We start from the raw sequence: 24680 nt of genomic DNA, 5'->3' as shown, positions 1-24680 counted from the left end.
TTGATCACGTGATCTATTTGGACACAGAAATGAGTATCGAGCGTGAGTATGAAAAGACCTTAAAAAAAAACAAACAAAAACAGTACTAACGACTAATAACCTCTTCTGGTGTTTACTTGAACGTATCTGAAGTAATTTGTTTCCAGCGAATGTTTTACAATTTCTAATCGCATTAACTTTGCATATAAAAATATATATTTTTATAATTTGTACAACTCAATGGTAAAGTATAGCGCAAAAAAGCTGCCTCCATCCTTCTATAGACTCTCCCGAAAGAAAGCATGGGTACGAAGGTGGGTATATATTTTATTATAATTATTTTAGAATGGTATCTAAACGTAGATATCAGTGCGCATATAAATCACATGTAAACTATATATTTAATATCAATAAATTGCAGGATGTTTCGGTTCTGCTTAATTTGAGCTATCTTAATCTAATACTAGAATTATAAGTTTTTCTAATCTGTTGGTAAGTCGAATAATTAGAAGCAGCAGAGAAACCAATAAAAAATAGAAATAAATAATCATAAACACATTGTATATTATAAAGATATAAATAAATTGTAATAAGAATAAAGTTAAAGAACAATTAGTAATATATTAATTATTATTAGTGGATTATTAACAATCGAAATATTAAATATATAATGTAAAACAATATATGAAAATTTTGACCGTTATTGTATGCAATTGTATGTTTGTTATATTTGATCATATTCTTTATATCTTAACTGTAGATTTTTTTACTTTATTCTTGTTATACTTTATTTACATTTTTACTATATGCACTATTCATGATTATTTTTTACTGATTTTTTGTTCTTTGCTGCATTCGATTACTCAGTCTATCAATGAGTTGTGGTGGACTTGTAATTCTATTCTAAAATCTAAAATTTATTTTGTTATATGTCGTTGAGGATGAAATTTTTATTTTTATTGTGTTTAATTTTTGAACAGTTTTTCAGGATGTTTTCATTTTTGAAAACATCCTGAAATTTATCACATCGAGAAAAGTTAATTAAAAAAAATATATTAGTTGATTCAACTAAATGCAGCAGTTATGAGCTGTCAAGCATATATTTCAATTCAAACATGTTTTAAATTACAAGATTTTGTAAATTTAACTTGAATATATAAATACTTGAATTAAATCACTACAAATTAAATGTAGCGTCTGCTCAGATGGTAAAATAAATTTCTATTTAGAGATAGAAAATTCTATTTCGACGATACTGATTATAATAACAAACAGAAATATTTGTTCTAACTTGATAGCTAACACAAATATCGTATTTGTAATAATCATTATATCAATATAATATTAGAAGTCACTACCATGTCTCCTAATGTAGCGTAGTATTTCTAAATTGGAGAAATAAGGAAAATTTATTGATTGCGTTCTCATGGGAATGCGCGATAGAAGAACCCATTTTATATTTCAATATTCACATAATAACATGATTTTGAGTACAGACATATTTAGTATGTTTAGGATGGTAAATGTATTTTTGTAAATATATTTTATTTTATTTTAACCAGCCAATCTCTGATTAAAGCCCGTATCAGATTACCGACTCTGCAAGCCGACTCTAACTGTCGACCAATAATGGACCAATCACATTGAATCAGTCTTATTCTGATTGGTCCATTATTGATCGGTAGTCAGAATTGGCAATCGGGTTGGCTTAAAGTCTTTAGTCACACTATCAGTAGCGTTTGAGCGTTTTGTAGTTTGTAGTTGAAACTGTTCAAACTATAAAATTTCAGTCGGTGGATAATGAGTGACAAACCTGTCGCTCCAGTTGCTTATTTTAACAGCACGAAAATGTACCTTATCATGTAACTTATTTTGATGCCGAAAATGAACGTCGAGCGTCAGCATGAAACCTTTAGGTCTGTTCTTTTTAGCTGAAGTTTTTGCATTGTTCATTTTTCTTCCTTTTCTCTTCACGTTGGAAAGAAAAAGAGAAAAGATGAATCATGCAAGAACTTCAACTAAAAACAGACCAATTGCTTGAGATAGTCTTAAGAATGGATTGTGGATTCCGGCCCGTGAGTTTTTTCTTAACGTCAATTAAAACAAAAGACGAAAGTTCAGTATTTTTTGACAAGGCGCCGGCATTTCCGTTGCTGTTATAACTTCATCTAACAATAGCGTATTCGATTTACCGACTTGACCTGACTCCGAGTCAATGGTCTGTTCTTCATAGCTGCATTTCTTGCACAGTTTAGCTTTTCTTTTGCAGCTAAACAGAACAGACCATTAACTCAGAGTCGGGTCGAGTCAGTAAATCGAATATGCTATAAAATTAAGGTCAGAAATAACATTTTCTGAATGTTCTTTTATTTTTATGTATTTCTTGTTTTTTATGTAAATAATAGGTCTGTTTTTTATGCCTGCACTAGAATTTTTTTTCTCGCTTTTGCCAAACAATAGACACATAATATCTCATTTTAAGGTAATTCTTTAGTAAAGTGCCGAAAATTTGGGGTGTCTGACAAGGGCCCATCCAAAAATTACAAATATTTACATAATTTGGATAAAATATTAAAACTACGCGCAAATATTTTAATGAAATAGTAAGGAAAATATGATAATAAATCAAGAGCTGCATCTTCATCGAACGAAAAACAAGATGAGATTATATTTACTTTTTAAGGTTAAATTTATATGCAAGTTTATGCACGTAAATATCTTTTCAGAATGGCCTATTACTTTTTTTGTGACCATTAAAATCGTAATTTTTTAAACTATTATAATCTCGTTTTTGAGAAAAGTCTACGGTAAGATTTGCGTGCAGTTAGTCAAAGAAACATTTGCGAGCCTTATCTATCGTTATATGTAAAAGGTTACATTTTCAACATTTTTTCTCTTATTTTATCGTTAATCTACCGTAGAATTTTGTATATGTCAATTTCGGTACTTCAACTTCATTATGTAAAAAAATTAAACATTTCTATGGTAACTCAATTTACTAAAGAACTAAAGTTCCAAAATTTTATACTAGTTTAGCCAAAAAAATAGATCCTATATATTGTATGTATATAATCACCCCCCTCAATGGGTAAATTGTGAAAACATTGCACAATAATAGCATGAATTGAACAAAAATTTTGCAATAATATGTTAAAATAATTTGCTATAATTTTATCAGAATAAAATTTCAAAATGATATTTGTCAAGAATTAGATTTAATTTAAGATATAAATATTTTATATAATTCACTTTTTTTAAAGAATAATACATTACGAATGAGACTGATAGCAATTATCTGTATAATGATTGATTATCTGTACTATCATATAATATCAAGATTTCATATAATTTCATAAATGCTCTTAGAGCAATGGAGAAGAAAAGAAAAAAAAGCAAAAGAATTCGCTTTCCAATAGTTCATAATTTACTAATTTTTGAGGTGTATTAGTATCCTAACTCCACAAGTGTCTTACAAAGAGTCCTGTATAGACACTACAACAAGTATCAACTTTGATTTTTTATTTCTTTTTCTTCTTTTTAGGAAAGAAAACAAAAATTTCAAGTTAGCTAATCACATGTTTACATACAAGTTAATTCCACGTATACTCTATATTGAAGATCTGAGACCAAGAAAAAGTGTCTCACAACACCTCAATCTCTTATAGTGAAATTGTTACAAATTCACATTAAGTATGGGAAGAACCTATAGCCATGGTAGATATTTAACTCTCTGTACTAAAAGACTTTCTAAAAAGAAAACATATGTTTTAAGGTTAGTATTCTCAATTATGCCATGCCATATATTGAAAGAATTGTTTTAATATCAAAATTGAAATTTTATTATGTTATTTTATTTTTGTAAAGTTTGTACAAAATAGCAATATAAAAATATAATAAACATTTTGTTCATCGAATGTTACCAAAGGAAAAACAAACACAAGCAAATGACATTGGTGCCCTTTGTACATTTAGGCTGCTACTTATGCGATAGGTCTTTACTCAATCTATGGATTAAACAAGGATTCTTATCGGATAGATAGTGGCCTAAACATATAGTATAAACTAGTAATATTAAGCCAGAGCCTACTGTTAATGCGTTCCATTTAATATTCGCAAAGCGAGCATCAGTTCATCCTTATTGTCATCAAGTGTTAAATGAGGATAAATTGATGTACATAGGCATTGCAGTAAAATACACTTTGTGTCCTCAATTATCTTTAATATAAATCAAATCTGAAAAACCTATTTTGAAGTTAAATTGAAGACAACATTAAAACAGTTCTGACAATAGCAATATGACAATAAATTTACATCAAACATAGACTTGATATTAATAAGCATCTTTTTAACAAGAATTGTCATATGTTGATGAAATTTAAAAACTGCGAATAATTTATTGCAATAAGTATTATTTTGGCCGGGAATCAAATCCCGCTTGCTGACGAGTGTCCTCACAGTTAGATTATTCGGTAGTCAGTTTACTTTATTATATGCGATGGTGCTCTCAACAAATTTTCACCTCTTAAAAAATTTATTAAAGTTAAGCCTTTTTAAACAAAAAACGTACTCATGGTACAGTGTTTAATGTTATTAATTTCATCATGAACACTAATATAGCTTTATTTAAATTAAATTTTTATAATGAACTTTTACACAACCAATATACACAAATACAAATACAAAATACATGTATTTTACTCTGTCCTGACTGCGTGGAATTGTGCATAAAGTTTATTCAGGAATGGGAAGTAACGCAATACTGATTACGATGTTACCATTACAGTTACTTACTTTGGTAACGGATTGGTTAGTAGCAATCTTCAATCTTTGATTAGTATTCATGGTTATTATATTTAAGATCGTCTTTTAATCCATTAACAGTCCAGTGTCTTCCCGAAGACTCTTATGAACTCTTCTATTTCTCTTAAATCTTTGCAACTCGTATAATAAACATTTTTATACTGTTTGTATTGGTATTTACAAGTAAAAAGAATTGCGTTTTTTTTTTAATTTTGTTGGCGATGGGGACGAAAAAGATATAATGATTAAAAATAGAGATACAAAAAATAAGGAACTCCTGATATGACAAATATTCAACTAAAAAATGATTTAGTCTATCTTTCTGAGTAGAATAAATCAATATAATTATTATTTGAATGATCTGAAAATATAATAAAAATATAATCAGTATCGTGGTTATAATAAGTAATATAGGTTGTTCAAAGAAATATAATTTAATTAATTATTATGTTTTGTACAATGCAAACGTTTGGACTTACTTAGTCTTCAGTGCCCAAATTTAAATTTAAAAAATCCAGAAATCCTCTACTAATAACATATAAATTCAATTAAGTTGCTCCTTTTTAACAATGAATTTTGAAAGAATCGCTCTTATTTTACAATACTTTTATTATTTTTTGCAGGCGACGACGTAAAAGAGAGATGATGGAACAAGCAGCCTTGGCAGCCAACTATATCGCTAACAATATTATTAAAAGTGAATCTATTGAGTCAATAAACTCATTTATGTCACCTGAAACAATTGAGTCAAACTCATTCATGTCATCTGAAACAATGGATTCGAAAGAAATGAACACTTTAGAAACATACCTAGGTACAAAGTCAATAGATTCAAAAGAAATGAATATTTTAGAAACGAACCTGGCTACAAAGCCAATGAACTCAAAAGAAATGAATACTTTAGAATCGTACTTAGAAACAAGGCCAATGAATTCGAAAGAAATGAATACTTTAGAAACGTACTTGGAAACAAAGTCAATGAATTCAAAAGAAATGAATACTTTAGAAACGTACCTGGGTTCAAAACTAAATAAAGATATATATGAAAATGTCCGAATTTGTGACGAAGACGACGTTCCAGGTACGAATCGTATCCAAGAGCATGAGCCTGAAGGTGATCGTATTATCAATATTTCTTTCTTTATGAAAGAGATGCATCGGGTATTTGATGGTCATGCACCAGGATTTGAGTGCAAATTTAAAGATTGGATACTTATAAATTCGCGTCGTCGAGGATTACTGACGCAGTTCTTTTATAAGTGTCAAACCTGCAGTTATGAAGCAAATTTTTGGTCACATCCTACAGACAAAAAAGTCTTTCTCATCAGTACGGCTATTACAGCTTCCAATCAAAAATCAAAGATTGGAATTAATGCCGAACTGAAAGAACAATTTGCAGCTGTAAATCTACCATGTTTGAATGGGAAAATAGATATTAGATAAGATATTAATTAATCGATGATACCGAGGTGACGAACATTAAAAATATGAAACTAACAGGAAATTAAAAAGCAATTCGAGCGGAAAGAAATGAAGTAGCATTTTGTATTGTTGCGTCCGCATGATACAATTATTAAGTTTGAATTGTTCTATGAATGAAGTCGCGAAGTACATATTCTCCGGCCAAGTCGTTTTTTTTTAAGAATAGGCGCCATGGTTACTGACTGGAACTTCGATTCGGACATATGTATGCTTCTCTGTATTTGAGTTTATACATTCTTTGTTGCTTCCTCTACTAAATGTATCTTTTTTTTTTTTAGCGATTTTTTATCTCCATGCGCCCGGTGATCGAATACTCACGATCATTTACACAGGCTGTAATCTATGTAATATAAACCTATACCATAATCCTGTAAGAATTGACCAATTATAGTCGATTATTTCCCTCTCATTCGACTATGATCAAGCCTTACAGATTATGGTCAGTATAAATGATCCCAAACTCACTGAAATATAATATTGAAACGCGCATTTGCTGATATCGCAATCCGATAAAGAAGATTCTAAATATTTCTTTTTAGTATAATTCAATCTGATCAAAAGTTTTATTATTACAGACTACGTTATGCGCCGAATTGTTTCTGATGAGAGACATATACCGTATCAAATCAAAATGGTTAGATTAAGTTAGTCTGTGTTAATATGTGTGATTTCACACATATGTATTACATTAGTGAATTTTAATTTTTTATGAGACTGTATAATCCTCGCTACGCATACACCATCTACTGCACATGTGCTATATAGTTTAGGAAAGGACAAAGACATTCGTTAACAAAGGCAGTAAAGGGTCAGGTGTCCCAGTACAATTATATTTCAATGATGTCACTTTAACTACATAATGTTGCTTTCCTTTTAGAACACAATCGACACAAGTGTCACTTTTTATTTGTTTTATTAAATAAATTTATTGAAGAAAAAGGATAAAACGACGATTGTGTGTCAATATAGATTAATTAATGCCAACCTCGCGAGATATAGGCCAAGATGTATTGCGACATCGAATATAAGAACTAATTTTTATAACGTATTCTATAGTACCGTCTACAGTGACAAAAGACTTTTCATTTTTGTATCTTCTGCAAAGAGGTATTAATTAGGCAAAAAAGTTATATACTAAGGTTCTAAATAATCAGAGAATTGGCTTTGCGTCACGGTTTTTGATCGGTGATGCTTTTTAATTAAAACAGCTATATTGATTGAATGTCATTATGTTGAAAATTTAATTCAGATAAAATAATACTTCTAGCCATGATGTAAGAATATATGGTGTTCGCTTTCGAGATATGCAGTGCTGATCAATCCGAGAGTTGTCCAAAATGCAAAAAACATTATGGCTTCTATGATCTGCGACAGATTAAAAGTTGATTTATAATAACAGAGAAAATAGTAATTTTTCTGATAATAGTAATCTCTCTGATAATAATCTGTAAGAATTGACCAATCACCATCAAATGAGAGGAGAATAATCGACTGATTGTCAACTCTTAGAGATTACGATATAAATTAATAGATTACAGTTATTAATCTCAAGTTAAGGCTCCTGAGTAGTCACTTTAGCCATATTGAATTGTGACATAAGCGAGAAATGACACGTTGATTTTTCTTACATATCATTTGTAAATAAAGAGAATTTGAATTAAACGAAATGATAAGATCTCTTTAAAACACTTGTAAAAATAGACACGTAAATGAATCTTTTTCGATTCTTTACTGACTATCAGGGGAGATAAGGATAGTTTTCGTCCATTTTTACAAGTATTTTAAGGGAATCTCATTATTTCGTTTTATCCAAATTCTCTTTATTTACAAATAGCATGCAAGAAAAATCAATGTGTTGCTTATAACACATTTCTCGCTTATGACGTCACGATTCAATATGATTGGAGTGAGTACTCAGGAACCTCAAATTATATATTTCCACAATGCTATGTCGCACTACATTTGAGGCTACATTTCGATTCCAAATTTGATTCCACCATCATGCATAATGAAACACCTTATATTCTACATCATGTTCTTAGTGATCGTCAGCTTTCGTAGTTGTACTTATTTTCGATTTACAATGATTCGTTTCGAATTTATTTCGGCGTAGGAACGACGACTCGTCGTGTATTTAAAGATCGATAGGAGGACAAACCAACTCATTTACATCCCATTTATAGCGACATATCTGCATTTTCTCAGACTCTACCATAAATTGTCTTTTAATAGGGATGGGCGACATATCGCCGATACTTTATCTTTTAATTGATGCATATGAACATTTGAACAGGAATATTAATTTCTCGATACGTTAAGTTCGTATTTAGCCCGAATTAAGATCAGAAACTTATTATTTGTCATACTTATTATATGGTATATGTATGGTAAGAATACATTGTTATAATATAAATTTAAAATTATACAAGTATAAATAAAAATAAAATATGTAAATACTATATTTTTATCATATTCGATATTCATTTCAACAATGTGATAAAAAACAGATGTAATAAACAAAAATTAGAAATAGAAGGTAAACAATAGTTTTATATAGGCTGGTATTTATAGCTAGTTCTTATTTCAACATCGTCTTAAGTAATGTCTTAAGATGTTAATGCAGCTTTCTCTAATTGATTCATGACATTTCAAGATTAAACTTAAGACGGTCTTGAATATAAGAACTGATTATGAATACTAGCCACAGTGCTATTTTCTAAGATATAATTTATATAAAATTTCATTCTCTTATAAATTATATAACTTTTCATTATTTTTCAAATTGAAACAATATTTCTAATGGGATTAATGCATTTTTAAAAAATTAAATTAATTTTAAATATATGTAGAACATAATATATAAAATCTAAGGCAACATTTTTACATTATTTAGTTTTCATTTTATTCAATTTTATATTATCAAACGCTAATTTTAGTAAAAAATATTTTCAAATATCATTTAATATGTTGTTTAACAATTATCTAATAACAGCGTTAAGTGCAAAATTTATGTATGTGCGTCAAATTAAATTTTAAATACAAATTGAATATATTTATTTAATTATAGTATTTTTTACTTTTATAGTCTTCCACGGATTAGTTAAGTAATTTTATACATCTATATATGTTTATATATGATGTGAAATATACCGGGTGAGAAAAAAAAGTCGGTAACCCCTGAATAGGTCTCGCATAACTAAAAGTTATGAATAACTTGATGAAAAAAATACTTTATTATAGTGTTTTGAAGAGTTTTCAAGATAAGCTACAAGAATATGCAATAAAAAATTTTCATTAAAAAAAGTCAATGTGATCTTGATTTGGCCTTGGCGATACCACTCAAGATCGAACTGATAATATCAGTAAATAGATCTTTTTATACCCTATAATTTTTTCTGAAACTTTCTATAAAACTTATATTTTCCAAGTTATTGAGAGATATGTATATTATGTACATGCAAATGTCTAGCAAGCACAAATAATTACATATTTAAATGTTATTATATTAACATTTACACAAATTTTAAAAGAATTATCCAAGATTTATTGATTTATAAAGTATCAATTGATCTTACGTAATATTAACTTGACCTTTGCGTTAGAGATTATTACTGCATTACGCATCATGAGAATGAGATAGCAACTGCTGTACGAACAGTTGTCTGCAACAGTTCACGTTGACAGTGTCGTTTATAGCGATTTTTATAATCAATCACATCTTCTCAAACGTTTACAAAAAGTATGTAACTTGAAAAGACATTTTCAAGTTATATTTGCCATGGAATACTGGTTAATATTGTTATCGATAGTGATCGGTGTTATCAGCATTGATTATCTCTTTAGAAGTTTTAATTTCTTTAAAAGACATGGTATTATACACGCACCGCCTGTTTCAATTTTCGCAACCATAATCTCAATTATATTTCCTCGAAAATCATTCGTTGATACAATCTTAGAATTGTACAATTTTAATCCAAATGCAAAATATTATGGATTTTATGGTATTATAACTCCATTCTTCGTGCTTCGTGATCCGGAACTCATTAAGACTCTTCTTGTTAAGAATTTCGAGGCATTTCCAGATCGTCCTGGTTTCTCCGATTTAAATAATTCTCTGCTCGAGAAAAATTTGTTTTCTCTTCGCGGAGAAAAATGGCGGAACGTAAGAAGTCTTTTGAGTCCTTCTTTTACGTCCAGCAAGATGAAAATGATGTTCACGTTGATGTCGGAATGCGCTGTAGATTTTGCTAAATTTCTGTCGACGTTGCCAACGTCGGATAAATGCGATATGAACATGAAAGATGCTTTCTCTAAATATACGAACGATGTCATTGCTACATGTGCTTTTGGAATCAAGATTGATTCTATGAAGAATCCAACGAATAAATTTTATGTTTACGGCAAAGAAGCGACTAACTTTATACAGGATCACTTCATAAAGTTTATTTTTCTTAAAACATTTCCTAATCTCGGACGAATTCTCAATTTAAAAATTATAAACGATTACGTATCGCATTTCTTCAAGGACATTGTAAAGACTACAATCGCTACTCGTGATGTGGAACACATTACACGTCCGGATATGCTGCAATTAATGATGGATATCAGAGGCAAAGAAGGTGATAGAAAATTAGATATTGATGACATGACTGCACAAGCGTTTATCTTTTTCTTTGCTGGTTTTGATACCAGTTCAACCGCGATGTCCTTCGTAGCTCACGAAATCGCAGCTAACCCAGAAGTTCAAACCAAATTACAACAAGAAATTGACAAGATTTTGAATGAATCGAACAAAGAAGTATCTTACGAAGTCATTAATCAGCTTGAATATTTAGATGCGGTGATAAGCGAGGCGCTTAGATTATATCCACCAGTCGCCTTTTTAGAAAGGATATGTGAAAAAACTTATGAATTACCACCTGCATTACCAGATGAGAAACCTGTTATTGTGAGGAAGGGTACGCCTGTTTGGATTCCGATTTTGGCAATCCATCGTGATAAAAAATACTTCGATGATCCGGAGAAATTTTATCCAGAAAGATTTTTAGATAATAAGCTTCATAATTCTTCATTTTATATGCCGTTTGGATTAGGACCAAGAATGTGCATAGCTAACAGATTTGCCATACTGGAAGTCAAAGTCTTGCTGTTTCATTTATTAGCGCGATGTGAACTGAAACCTTGCGCAAAAACTGAGTCCCCAATAAAATTCAAGAAAGGTCTAGTGATGATGCCGGAAAATGGATTCTGGTTGAATATTCAGCGTAGGAAAAATATGCATCCTTTGCTGGAGCCCGCAATAGTGGATAATTAGTATTAGAAAACATTTCAAATAGCACAATAATGTGCTATTTCAAAAAAATACATTTGTAACAAAAATTATTTTTGTAATAAAAATTAATTATCTTGTGTCTTTATGAATATACATATTATACTTATTATTATATATGCAGTAACATATATAATAAATTCAAGATTATATGAATTGAAATTATTTATAGGAAATAATTAATATTATTAAAATGTATAATTTAACGAAAATAAGATCGGGACGTATTGTAGCAATACGATCTATTCAGACTTATATTTTCTTCTATAGATATATATATATACATATATATATATATCTAATTTATTGATATACAGATTTTTATGGGAACAAAAAGAAGAAAACGATGACAATAAATATATGTAAGTGATGTATAGAAATATTTATTACTATAAAATAAACTACATATTAAATAATAGCATATACTAGTTCATATACAGTCTATTTAAAATAAACACAGACACCGTTTTTTAAATACTATTTATTAAAGATAGGACCTTTTCAAAACTGTGAAATCTTCGAAACTTAAAAAAGTTATACTTTTAAGGTATAAGGCTTCTAAAATTTAATATTTACAGTATTTTGTTAACATGTTGATATATTATTTAATATATAGAATGAAAGATTAGAATAAGGATTTAATTTATAGGGTTTAATTACATATAAACAACATTTTTGCTACAAATTATAGTTTTGCCGATTGAATTGATAATCAATTAAAGAAAGTCACCTATTATGTAAAGAATCAATTCAGCTGTTTTGATTGTAAATAATTGGAGACTTTTTTCGTTTTGCACATATTAATAATTCAGAAATATATAGGAAATAAAATTTTTAAAATGTCGGAAATATTAAAAATAGCTCAAGAAAAGATGCATGAAAACATTCTAGATGATAAACATAATCCACATGAAAGATTGAAGAACATTCCTATGGAAAAAAAAAGTTCTGAATTAATGTCAATTACTTCGTCTATAAAAGTACGTATGTTTCTCCTTTTCTTAATTAAATTTTTATTTGAGAAATTTTATACTGATTCAAACAACCTTAGATTACTTTGCTATAAAAGATGCTTATCTCTTTTTCCTAATTGAACTATCTTAAATTATATCTTATTCGTAAAGATCTGCTCATCCAAATTTGATGAACAAAAACAGCAAATTATCGATAGTGATTGGGGAGGATACGCCTTGGATTTAGATTTATGGGAGGACAGCAAATCGTTTGTGGTACAGATAAGGCCAAATGAAGTATCATTGGACAACAAGGAAAGTTTCGGCTTTTTGTCTGACAGATTGATAGGCATCGGCTCATCCTTCCTAACGAGATCACCCGAAAATGGTCTCTATATTCTCAGTAAATGTGTCCTGAAAAATAGGGTATTGTCAAAAATTTTACAATTAAATTAACCCAACGAGCAAAAATGTTAATACAAATTTTATCGGAACGAGGACAAGAATATAATTATCTACAATATGCTAGCAATTTAATTTTGTCTTATAATTATAATATTTAATCCTAGTTTACTATGTAATTTACTATACAGTTTACTCTCTTATATAATTTTATAAATTTTTATTATTAATATTTAAGTAAATATTAAATGTTTAATTATATAAATATTCCTTAATATTAATTTTTTAACTTTTAATTATAATTAATTAATTTATATTTAAAGCATGAGCTTAAATGTGAACACAATTAATACCGATTCGCCAGCAATTTTCGATCGAATTGTTGTCAATCTGCTGACGTACTACCGACAGTTTATTTACTGAATAAAAATGATTATATTATACACTTATACGAAATGATGTTGTCCACTTTTTACTTCTTACAGTCAAAAGCAGAAATAAGAAAAATATGCAAGCAGATTCTGTTATATTTTTGTTCTTACTCTACTGACAAAATATATACTTAGCAGATACTTTGCAAAATTTGTTTTCAACAGATTTTGACTATGTCTACATAATTAAGTTAACAGTATTTGAATTTCACATTTATCTTGTTGTTATTTTTTGCTTTTTAGGGTCTTACGGACATTACCATGTTGCAATATCATCGACACCTGCAATATATTAATATCGCTAATAATAATGTATCGCGTTTGTCGCCTCTGAGCGGCCTTCCATACTTAATGTATTTAAACGCATCGCACAATAAAATTAAACATGTGTCAGATTTTACACCTCCTTGGTACCTCACCTACGTAAATTTATCTCACAATTATATAATAGACATAGGCGATTTGAGCGGCTGCTGGAGCATCGTTAGATTAAACTTATCTCACAATATTTTAGAAAGCATTTCTGGGCTAGAAAATTTAAAGTAATTACAAAATGTAATGTGTCTTTCGATGCGCGACCTGTATTTACAATTTGTTATAGTTTTTTTATAGACATTTACAGTACTTGAACTTGTCCTACAACCTCATCGAATGTATTGAAAACTTGGACGGTCTGAATATACAAGAATTAAATTTAGAAGGCAATTGTATAACGTCATTTAAATCTGCCATACCTGGCCGTGGCCTAAACACTTTGTCTAATTTGCGAACAATTCTCCTGGGATACAATAGATTGTGCACTCTGGGCTTTTTCAAAGTGATCATCATAAAAGAACGGATTGCACGCCAAAGTATTTCTAGTCCTGTTTTAATTAAATGATTTTTAGGATACATACACCTTACGCTTCGTAGATCTAAAGTTCAATAGAATCACTGACCTAATGGAGATATTGAATTTGAAGGGCTTAATATGTCAGGTCGACTTTAGAGGCAACACCTGCACAGAGTGGCCCAATTATCGAAACGTATTGATATCTTCTATATCGAGCATTAAATTTATTGATGGCATTCAGGTCTTTCCGCAAGAAAAGGTAATTTTTCTAAATGAAAAAGAGAAAACACTTTTCAGAAGTACTGAGAAAGCCTACATCTTTTCTGAAGAAAATTAATAAAATCTGAAGAAATTTAAGATTTTTTTTTTTCAGAAATCTTCATAAATTAAAAATATTAATTTTTTAAATATTATAGGATATTATAAGAATTTTTGTTTAATTGGGAACTTATAGTTGTAACTAGTTGATTATAACATTTAATCATTAATTTTTATAATAATAATAAGAAAATATTAAAAATAATTAAAAGGAAAATTTTCGCATTATTTATTTCAGAAAAAATCAAGTTTGCAGAAATGTAAAAGAATTGTTCATGTATGTAATTGTACATAAAACTATACAGTTATGTGTACAAGCAAATTTTTTTACATTTCTCTAAACTTAATTTTTCTAAAAAACAAACAATGTGAAAATTACTTTAACTGTTTTTGATATTTCATTATTCTTATTATTTTTAGTACACTAAAAAGGAATTTTACAAAAGAAAGAAAGATGTATGGACATATTTCATGCATAATTATTAGGGTTGGGTAATGTTAAGTTAAAAAGATAAAAGTTAAGGTAAAAAGTTAAGAAGTTAATTAATTTTAACTTATTTTAGTTACAATTTAAATTCTTAACTTTTTAGCTTTATTTAATTGCATTTTCCGCAATTATTAATTTTTTATTTAATTTTTTTTAAGTTAGGTCTTAGACAGTATACGCGATAATAGCTTAAAATAAGGTGAAAATTGCAAAAGTAAGCAAATTTACTAAGTGTTGACCAATGAAATTATAAATATTCTTGTGAATTTTTACTCACTTTTATAATTTTCATCTTATTTCAAATTACACAATCGATTCCCAAATTTCAATCTATCAGAAATCGTGTATTTTAATGTATCTAGTTTTTGATAGGTTGAAATCTGTTATTCTTTATTATTAAAATATAACACATCAATACCATCTTCATGTGGGCTCATGTTGACAGACTGTTCAGTGCAGGACTTATTTGCGAGAAAAGATGTCCGACAAAAATTTCGAAATGGCTTTATTACTTATATTTAATAAGTATATGTGAACAAAATATTTAAACAGTATATATAACAGTCTATGTAAACAGTATATATGAACAAAACATGTAAATAGAATATAGAATATTTTCTAAATGAAGTATATATTTATCATTTCCGTTATTTGTAAGATTGAAATCCTGGAATCATGAAATAAAAAAATATAAAAAAACAAATTTAACTTTTAACTTTTCAATACTTTTTTTATTAACTTAACTTAATTCAATTAATTTTATTATAAATTAACTTGTATCTTAACTAAGTTAAATTTTCAAGATGTTGTTAACTTAACTTAGTTTAAAAAAAAGTTAATTTAATCAACCCTGATAATTATATATGGATATTTATGCATGTTTACGTATTTTTATAAATAATTTTACTTGGTAAATATATTTTCTTCCAGGTGAGATCAGCTATGCTGTTTGCCTCGCCATTGGATTTGATAGCTGCCCGTAAAGTAGCAAAATTAACTTTACTAGAACACTTAAATATTAACAAGATAAGCGCTCACGTTCAACCGTATGATGAAATTAGCCCTCTTTTGATAGTACTCACAGGACCGTCGGCGCTAAAGAAAATGGCACTGGCTTTGCATGTGGCTCAAACAATTCCCGATAAAGTAATTCTTGCAATCCTTTTTGCAATATCCTTTCAATTATCTTAAAGGTCAATTTCAAAGAAATAGCAGAATACAATTTTGCAGATAAAATATTGTTCTTGGCATACTACAAAGGAAATATGCGAAAACGATGAAAGTAAAGCGTACATTCCTGTAAATAGGGAAGAGTTTAATGATATGACACGGCGCGGCGAATTTTTAGTAATTCTGGACCTTTTGGGTGATAGTTACGGATTTCGTTAGTGCAATATTACTTATATTAATTTATATGAAATTACTGTTATGTAATATATATTTGTAAATTCTAAAAAAAATCTCATATTTCATTATAATTTTTAAGAATTTTTTTCAAGTTTTAAATTTATAAAAAATTCGAAAAAATACTTTAAACTTCTTCAAATTTTATAAGTTTTCTTTTGGAAATTAAAATGAGAAATCTTAAAATAATTTAGAATTCATATATAAAATATAGTTTCAAAAATTAAAGATGCAGATTTTTCTCAATATATTAAAAAAAGTATTCAATGTTTAAAAAATCTGAGATATTTTCTAAAAAGTTATAATATTATACACAAAATTAATAAGGAATTCTTAGAAAAATTTTCATTCTATTTGGAAACTATAATTCTTTCTACAGATGTAAATCAGATTAGTCCATTGATATCTGAACACAAAATTGGACTTACTCAAATGAATTTATACGCAGTCACCGAAATTTCTAAACGATATCCGAACGTGAAAGCAATTTTGATGTTTACACAAAGTGTCGATCTTCACAGAGATTGGATACAAGAGAAATTTGACGTTTTCACATGGATTAAAGACAGTGTGGAAAATTTGTTGGCTGTTAAAATAAACAAGCGTAAAGAAACAGAGACTGCTAATTGCATATTAAACTTTATCAAAGAAATTTTGGATGAGGTTTGACTAAAGCTTAATTTTTGATATACGATCTCTGATGAAAAAATTTTTCATAATTCATAATATTAAAAAAATTTTTTTATAAATTAAAAAAATTATTTTAAATTAAAAAAAATTTTTTTTAAAACACTTCTTACACTTGTTCAGATTTTATAAGCATTTTTTGGAAATTAAAAGAATAAATAACTTTAGCATAACATTTCAGAATTCATATACGAGTAAATAAAAAATTCTAGTAAATCTAGTAAAATTCTGTAAATCCCTTCTGAGCATTTTGAAAAGTATTTAAATTCGCATAAAAATTGGAAAAATGTTCTAAAAAGTTTTAAAATAATATAAAAATTCTGACAAATTCTGAAAAATTACGTGAAGAATTCTAAGAAAAATGTTCAATTCATTAGAAATATACTGCGAAATTCTACTAAATATATGTTTGTGTTAGGTAATGAGCCGTCTAGCATTTCCAATTTACATTTCCACGATACCTCGAGAAAACGAAGCTATAACAACCGATATAATATTACAAAGTACTACAAAGACGATGTTACCGAGACTTGTATTGCGAAGGAATGAAATAGCATCACAGAAAAAAGAGCACGTTACATTGTTAGAACCAAAAAATGAAAAAGATAGAAAATCGTTTGATCGATTGTCATCAGAAGAAAAAAGACGGGTGTCGGAAGAATTAAAAGTACGAATCGTAACTTTAAATGAAATTTGAATATCTTGCATTATCAGCATTGTTAATATATAGGTATTATTGGACGAGGATTTGAATATCATTATCGATGATGAAAAGACGAAACGTGAAAAACATAAGTTGATGATATTGCAGCGTCGAACTATATTGATGATGGACATTGACCAGTTCGATGACGATAATTTTAGCGAATCAACATCTTCCGAAGAAATAATGGACATTGTATATGCTTTGAATTTCGTGAAAGATTATCCCAGCAAACGAATACATAACTTTTAGATTTTCTAGAATATGTCTATGTTACAGTAATATATCAATGAAATATTTGACATACATACAAAATTGCTGATATAAAATTAGAATAATACATTTATCGTACAAATAATATTACGTGTAACATTGATGACATTCGTGTAATATTATATATATGTCTATGTTACATTTGTTGGGATTAATCTTATTTTAGAAACTTCTATTATTTTAATCACAATATAAGATATAATGTACATATATTCTCTATGGACCACTTAAGATAAATTAAGTACTTTCATTGAACAGAAAAACAACGGTAATATAAGTTTAGTTTGAAAAAGAAACATCTTAATAGAATAACTTTTTTTTCAACATTCTCTTATTGTTATTCTTATTCTGTGTAAATATAATTTTCATGTACAGCATGAAGAGAGAATAACGCCCGAAGAAAAAGCAAAAACATTAAAAAATATATATGTTGAACTTGTTATAAAAAGTAGGAAATTGTACTTGGACTACCACGAAAGCCATCCTGGCTTCTTTACTTTAGTGGTAATTCATTATTCCTATATTAAATTAATTTTAATTACATCTAGTATCATACATCTGATATGAATTATTACTTTGTAGCTGCTTATGGATGATTATACAAAAGCTTTTGACTCGTTAATCAATTTCATTCATGAATCATATACAAATCTGTCTTATAGAAAATCGGTATTCTTATCAAAAATGCAGCATTTTAACCATACGGCTATTCCTGTCGTGCTTGAAAGTATCCTGGATAAGATCAAAGAGTGAGTATATAACATTTATACAAAGATTGGTTAACGCAAAAAATAACACTGTTACAGAAATTTATCAGTATCTAAACTCCAACGCAGAAAAATATTAGGATTGCAGGGGATTGATTATTCTTCTCAAAATAATGATCACAATAAGTTATAATGAAATAAATTAAAATATATAAATATATTATATAATCTGACATTTTTTATCAATACGACTAGCAAAATAAAATTTTGGTCAAGTATTTTAAAAACAATCTGTACAATACATGTGTATTTCAAGTTGCACGTCAGATATGTAGAAGACTTTTTGGTAACACGCGTGCATTTTATACTAAAAATCCATAGTTTTTACATCAAAATGTATCAAGTAAAACTTAGCCGTTTCTAAACACGTACGTACACTACTAGTTACATAAATACTGTAATAAATTATATATATATATATCCCATTTATGATATGAGCAGCACACTGTAGAAGATGTATAGATTGAGATAATAATTTAAAGTTACATCGTAGATACAATCAGTACACCTTATTCCATCTGTAATATTTCATCGATATCTGAATCTAGATCAGAATATTTTATTTCATTTATACGTTGAACAATAGCGGGATCTTTGTCTTTCAGAGTTCGCGGAGCGGGTTGTGGAAATATGTTGCCTTTCGCCTTCGGGCTTGCAGAATTCCGCATAGGACTGTTCAAGATGGAGCTCATGAGACTGGTCGAGTTTAACAGTTGATTTCCTGCATTATAATTCATAAAATCCTGTGAGCTCGTATTGACTCGAAAGATAGTTTCAACCGATCCTACAGGCGGCTTTCTTGATATACTCAACTAGAAAAATAATTTATAACAATGTCATTTCAATGATATATTATAAAGATATATCAAATAATTGCACACAAAATATTATCTTACTTGCTCCTGTATCTTCTTGGATATTTCCGCGATTTTATCGCTTTGCGAAGTTTTTAAAACAATGTTACCTGTGCTCATAGACTTCTCTTTCTGCAATGCATATTCTCCTCTTTCACCAAAGCTTAAAAAAAATAATGAGAATTAATTACATACTTAAATATACAAATATATATGTAAAAAATAATATTATATAAGAACAAAAATTACAATTTAAAATCTTTAATACCTTGATACTTTCCAATCATTATTATTTACTTGATTCTTTCCTTGATCATTTTCTAATATCGTCGTATCATTTTTTTTGTCATTCAAATCGAATAAGACTTTTTTCTTTACCAAGCTACCAACTGAGCCACTCGTCAATTTTAAAACACTTTTATTTTTCGGAGAAAGAACTGAATCGTCTGGTATAATTGTACTGTCTGAGTCATTATTTTCAAACAATTTTGGCGTTACCACTTCTTTCTTATTGATTGGAGAATTAATTTTACTTGCGATAGTATCCGATACAGTTATCTTCGTAGGTGAAATCTGTTTTATATCTTCTCGAGATTCAATAGAGCTTGCGGAGGAAATGCTTCGAATCGATTTTGAATATACTGGAGTCACTTTTGGACTAGTGTAAGTGTCCGCTCCATTTTTTTTCAATGGTGATTCACGTGTATTTTCATACACCTCATCTTTATATTTTTTAGGAAGAAGCTCGATCTTCTGCTTTAAACGTAATTTTAATGGTGTCGTATTTTCTGCTTTCTGGATAGATGTATATTCGCCTAAAAAACAAAAAAGTACATTACATTGTATTAATTGTCCATAGTATATTAGAGATTTAGTATAGAAAATATATAATTACCATTGTCTTTGCTGAATGCTTTCCATGCCTTCGATTTAACATGAGTAACCAGTTTATCCAAAGGGAAATTTTTTGTAGAATATCCTGGTTCTTTATGATTTGCTGATATTCTCTGAAGAACATCTTCAAGTATTTTTTGTTTAATTTGATTATACCGAACTAACTTCTTTGCATTAATATTTTGCTGATGCCTTATAATCTCCATTTTTTGTTTATATGTTGCCGCAGGTATTCCTTGCCATTCTGGATCAATTCCTAATTCTCTTAACCGATTATCAAACATACTTCTTGCGTCTTCCAGAATTGATATTTTTCTGGTATTGGGAGATTTAATTGCAAGCGTTTTACATTTTTTTACTAAATCATCATCCGTTGTAACACTCTCACTATCGGTCCCTGACTCTGACATTGACGACAAAGAACCAGATTCTGTTACAGAACTTACACTACACTTTTCTAAGAATCTCTTGTTTTTTATATTATCTGTATGTAACGTTTTTTTCTTTTCTCTAATTTTATCTACATATTTTTTATTTACATCAATAGGATCTTCTTTGATAATAAAATTATCATTTATGCGGTCATTAACTTCATTTATGTCCAACTTATCATAATGTCTCATATTATTTTTCGTTTCTTTAACAATTTCTGATCTATCTAATTTTTTCAGATTAGACTTAGTAATCAAATGTTTTACAGTCTTGCTGTTAGTTACAACTTTCTTATTATCCTTGCTCTTTATGTTATCTTTAGTAGGGATATTTTGGGTTCGTGCTATGACTGACATCAATTTTTCATTATCTTCTTGACTAGATTCACTACCAACATCTTCAATGACCATCTCAGTATCTTCAGTATTATTTAAACTCGTATAAGGTTTGTTTTCATTGTTGCTGTTGTGTTTTATTAATAAAGCAGATTTATGGAATTCTGCCGCGTTCTTTTCCCTAGTTTTGTGACTATTGATTTGTGTTTGCGAATTATTGATCTCACGTGACAAGCTGTTTAATTGTTTTTTTTGCTCTACCAACATGTTGGTTTGATCCATGGACTGTTTCTCCAAGTCGTGTACCTTAGACGCATACTCAGACTTTATACGATCAGCTATCTGCTGAGTCGCTTTCAATTCTGTCGTCAATTTCTCGATATCCCGATGATGTTGAGCTTCCATATCTTCCATCTTGGCTTTCCAATGATTTTCTTGCGTTTGTAACTTTACCTGCATATTTTCCATGCCTGGAGTCAACTAAAAAAATAATCTAATATAGCTTAATACCTAATAAGAATAATGAACAATAAAAACTACCATTTCTTACTCTTTCAAGAAGCTGATTTCTCAAATTCCCAATTTCTTTCTCTTGTTGACTAATTAGACTTTTCACATTTGTCTCCAGAATACTCTCATTTACAACGTGATCTTTTTCTCTTAATGCCTGCAAGAAGATTCCAAATAATTTGTAAGAAATTCTATAAATAGAATAAATCACTAATTAATTTATGAACTTACACGTATCTCATCAAACAACATGTTCTTCAAACTTCCAATGTCTTCTTGATATCTTCTTTGCCCTTGAAATCTATCTATTCTGTTAAAATCATGTTCATTTTTACTTGTGTTTCTTGAATAATCCTTCTCTGAATTATCCAACAGTTTGTCGGATTCATTTCTTATTACTCTTTCAGTTTGATTCAGTCTTTCCTTCAATGTTTTTATCTCGTTGTGTAATTTCTCTGTTTCTGCTCGGTAATGATCCTGCACAGGAGAAGATACACCCATATCTGATATGTATGAATGTTTGCGTGCTACGTGAGCATTTACAAATATAGCACGCACAAATGTTTTCGGGCAATGTGGACACTACAAGAAACCTTGCAATTAAATTTTGAAAGTATCGTGATTAATTTATAATTTTAATTTATAATATATCGTAAATGTAGGTAACTTGGAACAAGGTAGACAGCTTGAGACAGCATGCATTTTTGTTAAATTTAATCATGGAATCCATTCATAAGTCATTAAAGAAAATTTAAATTTTAAACTTTCTTTGGAGACTCATGGATAGATACCATGATTAAATTTAACAAAAATACATGCTGTCCCAAGTTACCTATATTTGCAGTATAATTTATAATTTGTAACCAACAAAAGTCAATATCATTTACAATCAATACATCTTATTTCTAACAAATAAATTTGTTGAAATTTACTTTGTAAACTTCTCCATTAGAGATTTCACCAATGCTAGTCTCAATTAATTTACGTTTCTCCTTTGATCTCTCCTTTAAATTTTTTACAGTATCTTCCAATGCAGCAATTTCTTTTTTCATACTAATATTTTGTTCGATCTTCTGTCTTAGCTCATCCTTCAATATTATTACACTATGATCCAAATACTGTTTACAATACAATAAATACTCGACTGACAGTTGTGCAAGTCTGAACAACTTAACAAAATTAGGGTCTAAGATCTTGACATCATATTCACTCTCCAAGCAATAATCTATTACATTATTAATGTTTTGATCTATACTTAAGAAATCTCTTTCCCGTATAACTCTGTCTATATCTATAGCACCTGTAATAGAAAGACAAATTGTAATTTACAATAATAAACTTGATATTTGATTGTCACAACATCTGACTTACCTATGCGATTCCAGTCAACTCGTACTCTGGATCCATGCATATTAAAGTAAAATCCTGATTCCCTGGCGAGTTTCGGGAAATCATGGCACCAATTAGTGCCGGCTCGAAACGAGAATGCCATTATTTAAAGACTTATTGGCACAGCGTGTACATGAAAAAGTCTTTGAAAAAATCTTCTAAAGAAAAACCTTACACCCATCGCGCGTTTGCTTATATATTTACGAACTTATATATTTCGTGCGTACTTGTGTGAAATTTTCACTGCATAATTGCTTACAATCGCCCGTACACAATATGTATAACTTTAATTGCAAGCGAGATAAACGGCAAGTGTCAAACTCGATAATTAATGTAAAAGAATGTAAATTGTTTGTAAATAACATAGAGTGTAATCTAAACCAGTTAGTGTTTTTTTCTAGACGTTGGCAGCTTTGTACCTAAACCAATATGGCTAAGTTCAGTGAATTTAACAATAGTAATGCCCGCATTCATAGTCGGACCTTGTACTTAAGGCTTCCTTAAATTTATCTTTAGATGCTCAGCAGCCAATGAAATAATTCGTAGAGCATCTAAAGATAAATTTAAGGAAGCTTTAAATATAAGGCCTGACTATGAATACGGGCATAAGGCCTCGCGCACAATAGAAGAAAAAAATCCTCTAAAGTCAATTATAAAGGCCATTCTACATTGGTCGTATCGCAGACATCGCAAGTCACAAGCTTGTTACTTCAGCCAATCCAATGCTTCAATTTTAAACATTAAATGTGTTTTCTAGAGTAAAATTTTATTTAAAAATACACGTGTGACACCTGACGTGGAATTTTTGAAAAAAATTAAAATTTTATGTAATATACATGGAATATATTTGGAACATTTTCGGAATATGTAGCGATATACAAATAAAATTTTTAACCAACATTTGAATATTTCTTTTACATATCATAAATATTCGGAATATTTTGAAATTTTCTTGGAATGTTTTTCTTAGAATTTTAGAAACATTTTATGAATATTTCAAAAATATTTAACGTTAGCTGTCTAGACAGCATAAAATACTAAAAGATAACGAAAAGAAGTCTTTTTAAAGTTATCTTTCCGATAAAGTGTTTAAAGGATAACGAAGAAACATTGTTTTTAGATTGTCTTTTCAGCAAGACTAAAAGATGTCTATAAGACATATTTTAGTTTTGTCAAAGACAACTTAAAAAAAAAGACATTTTTTCGTCATCTTTCTATGGTTGTCATTTTCGCAAAGCAAAAGATCGACTAAAAGATATTTTTATATATTGCTAAAAAGACAATATGAAAAAGAAATCTTTCCGTTATATTGGTACTTTTTATTCACTTATTATTCACGAGCAGTACGCGAAATCGCCACCAGATGGACGTGATGGAGTTCAGTTTCTCGTGTTTGAAAATCATACAGGATAGAATAAA

The 24680-nt window shown here is 29.0% G+C and overlaps 4 protein-coding genes across 6 annotated transcripts; 3 read left to right on the top strand and 1 right to left on the bottom strand.

The window, feature by feature from the left end:
* Positions 1-95: 95 nt before the first annotated feature.
* Positions 96-8226, top strand: LOC108754200. Of its 3 annotated transcripts, XR_001939695.1 has the most exons (4): positions 2160-2316; positions 3521-3751; positions 5403-6466; positions 6540-8226. XR_001939695.1 is itself a non-coding variant. In XM_018496344.1 (3 exons), exons 2-3 carry the CDS (start codon positions 3672-3674, stop codon positions 6220-6222), a joined length of 900 nt encoding a protein of 299 aa, XP_018351846.1. In that variant the 5' UTR covers positions 2160-2316; positions 3521-3671; the 3' UTR covers positions 6223-8226. The 3 variants fall into 3 exon arrangements, 2 of the variants coding, with proteins under 2 accessions (XP_018351847.1, XP_018351846.1); XM_018496344.1 differs by having other exon boundaries at positions 5403-8226; XM_018496345.1 differs by lacking the exons at positions 2160-2316; positions 3521-3751 and adding an exon at positions 96-293 and having other exon boundaries at positions 5403-8226.
* A 1714-nt stretch (positions 8227-9940) lies between these two features.
* On the top strand, positions 9941-11607 carry LOC108754197 (cytochrome P450 9e2-like). Its single transcript, XM_018496339.1, has one exon. The coding sequence runs from the start codon at positions 10040-10042 to the stop codon at positions 11573-11575; it is 1536 nt and encodes a 511-aa protein (XP_018351841.1). The 5' UTR covers positions 9941-10039; the 3' UTR covers positions 11576-11607.
* A 798-nt stretch (positions 11608-12405) lies between these two features.
* Positions 12406-18968, top strand: LOC108754188 (leucine-rich repeat and guanylate kinase domain-containing protein-like; the record flags this gene model as incomplete). The annotated part of the gene is made up of 14 exons (XM_018496314.1): positions 12406-12570; positions 12715-12969; positions 13620-13918; positions 13989-14193; positions 14264-14467; positions 15944-15992; positions 16089-16159; positions 16244-16397; positions 16797-17080; positions 17523-17771; positions 17835-18002; positions 18456-18584; positions 18663-18829; positions 18887-18968. Coding segments are annotated over exons 1-14 (2457 nt in total), but the record flags the coding sequence as incomplete, so codon positions are not given.
* A 306-nt stretch (positions 18969-19274) lies between these two features.
* LOC108754186 (zinc finger protein DZIP1) lies at positions 19275-23786 on the bottom strand. The gene is made up of 8 exons (XM_018496309.1): positions 23244-23786; positions 22805-23172; positions 22104-22454; positions 21913-22029; positions 20597-21842; positions 19970-20516; positions 19744-19864; positions 19275-19659 (listed from the first exon to the last, which is right to left on the bottom strand). The coding sequence occupies exons 1-8, from the start codon at positions 23362-23364 to the stop codon at positions 19357-19359; spliced, it is 3174 nt and encodes a 1057-aa protein (XP_018351811.1). The 5' UTR covers positions 23365-23786; the 3' UTR covers positions 19275-19356.
* Positions 23787-24680: the final 894 nt, after the last annotated feature.

This window comes from Trachymyrmex septentrionalis, unplaced genomic scaffold (assembly GCF_001594115.1).
Source record: "Trachymyrmex septentrionalis isolate Tsep2-gDNA-1 unplaced genomic scaffold, Tsep1.0 scaffold78, whole genome shotgun sequence".
NCBI classification, from domain to species: Eukaryota; Metazoa; Arthropoda; class Insecta; order Hymenoptera; family Formicidae; genus Trachymyrmex; species Trachymyrmex septentrionalis.
Note: the sequence above shows the minus strand (reverse complement) of the source record. Positions and strands in the feature narration are given on the sequence as shown.

Excerpts from the sequence above, each read along its gene's own strand:
- LOC108754197 (XM_018496339.1), top strand. The coding sequence starts at position 10,040 with ATGGAATACTGGTTAATATTGTTATCGATAGTGATCGGTGTTATCAGC.
- LOC108754186 (XM_018496309.1), bottom strand. The coding sequence starts at position 23,364 with ATGGCATTCTCGTTTCGAGCCGGCACTAATTGGTGCCATGATTTCCCG. Across the intron at positions 23,173-23,243 it reads AGTTGACTGGAATCGCATAG|GTGCTATAGATATAGACAGA; the intron begins GTAAGTCAGATG and ends TTTCTATTACAG. Across the intron at positions 22,455-22,804 it reads CTAATGGAGAAGTTTACAAA|TGTCCACATTGCCCGAAAAC; the intron begins GTAAATTTCAAC and ends GGTTTCTTGTAG.
- LOC108754200 (XM_018496344.1), top strand. The coding sequence starts at position 3,672 with ATGGGAAGAACCTATAGCCATGGTAGATATTTAACTCTCTGTACTAAA. Across the intron at positions 3,752-5,402 it reads AAGAAAACATATGTTTTAAG|GCGACGACGTAAAAGAGAGA; the intron begins GTTAGTATTCTC and ends TATTTTTTGCAG.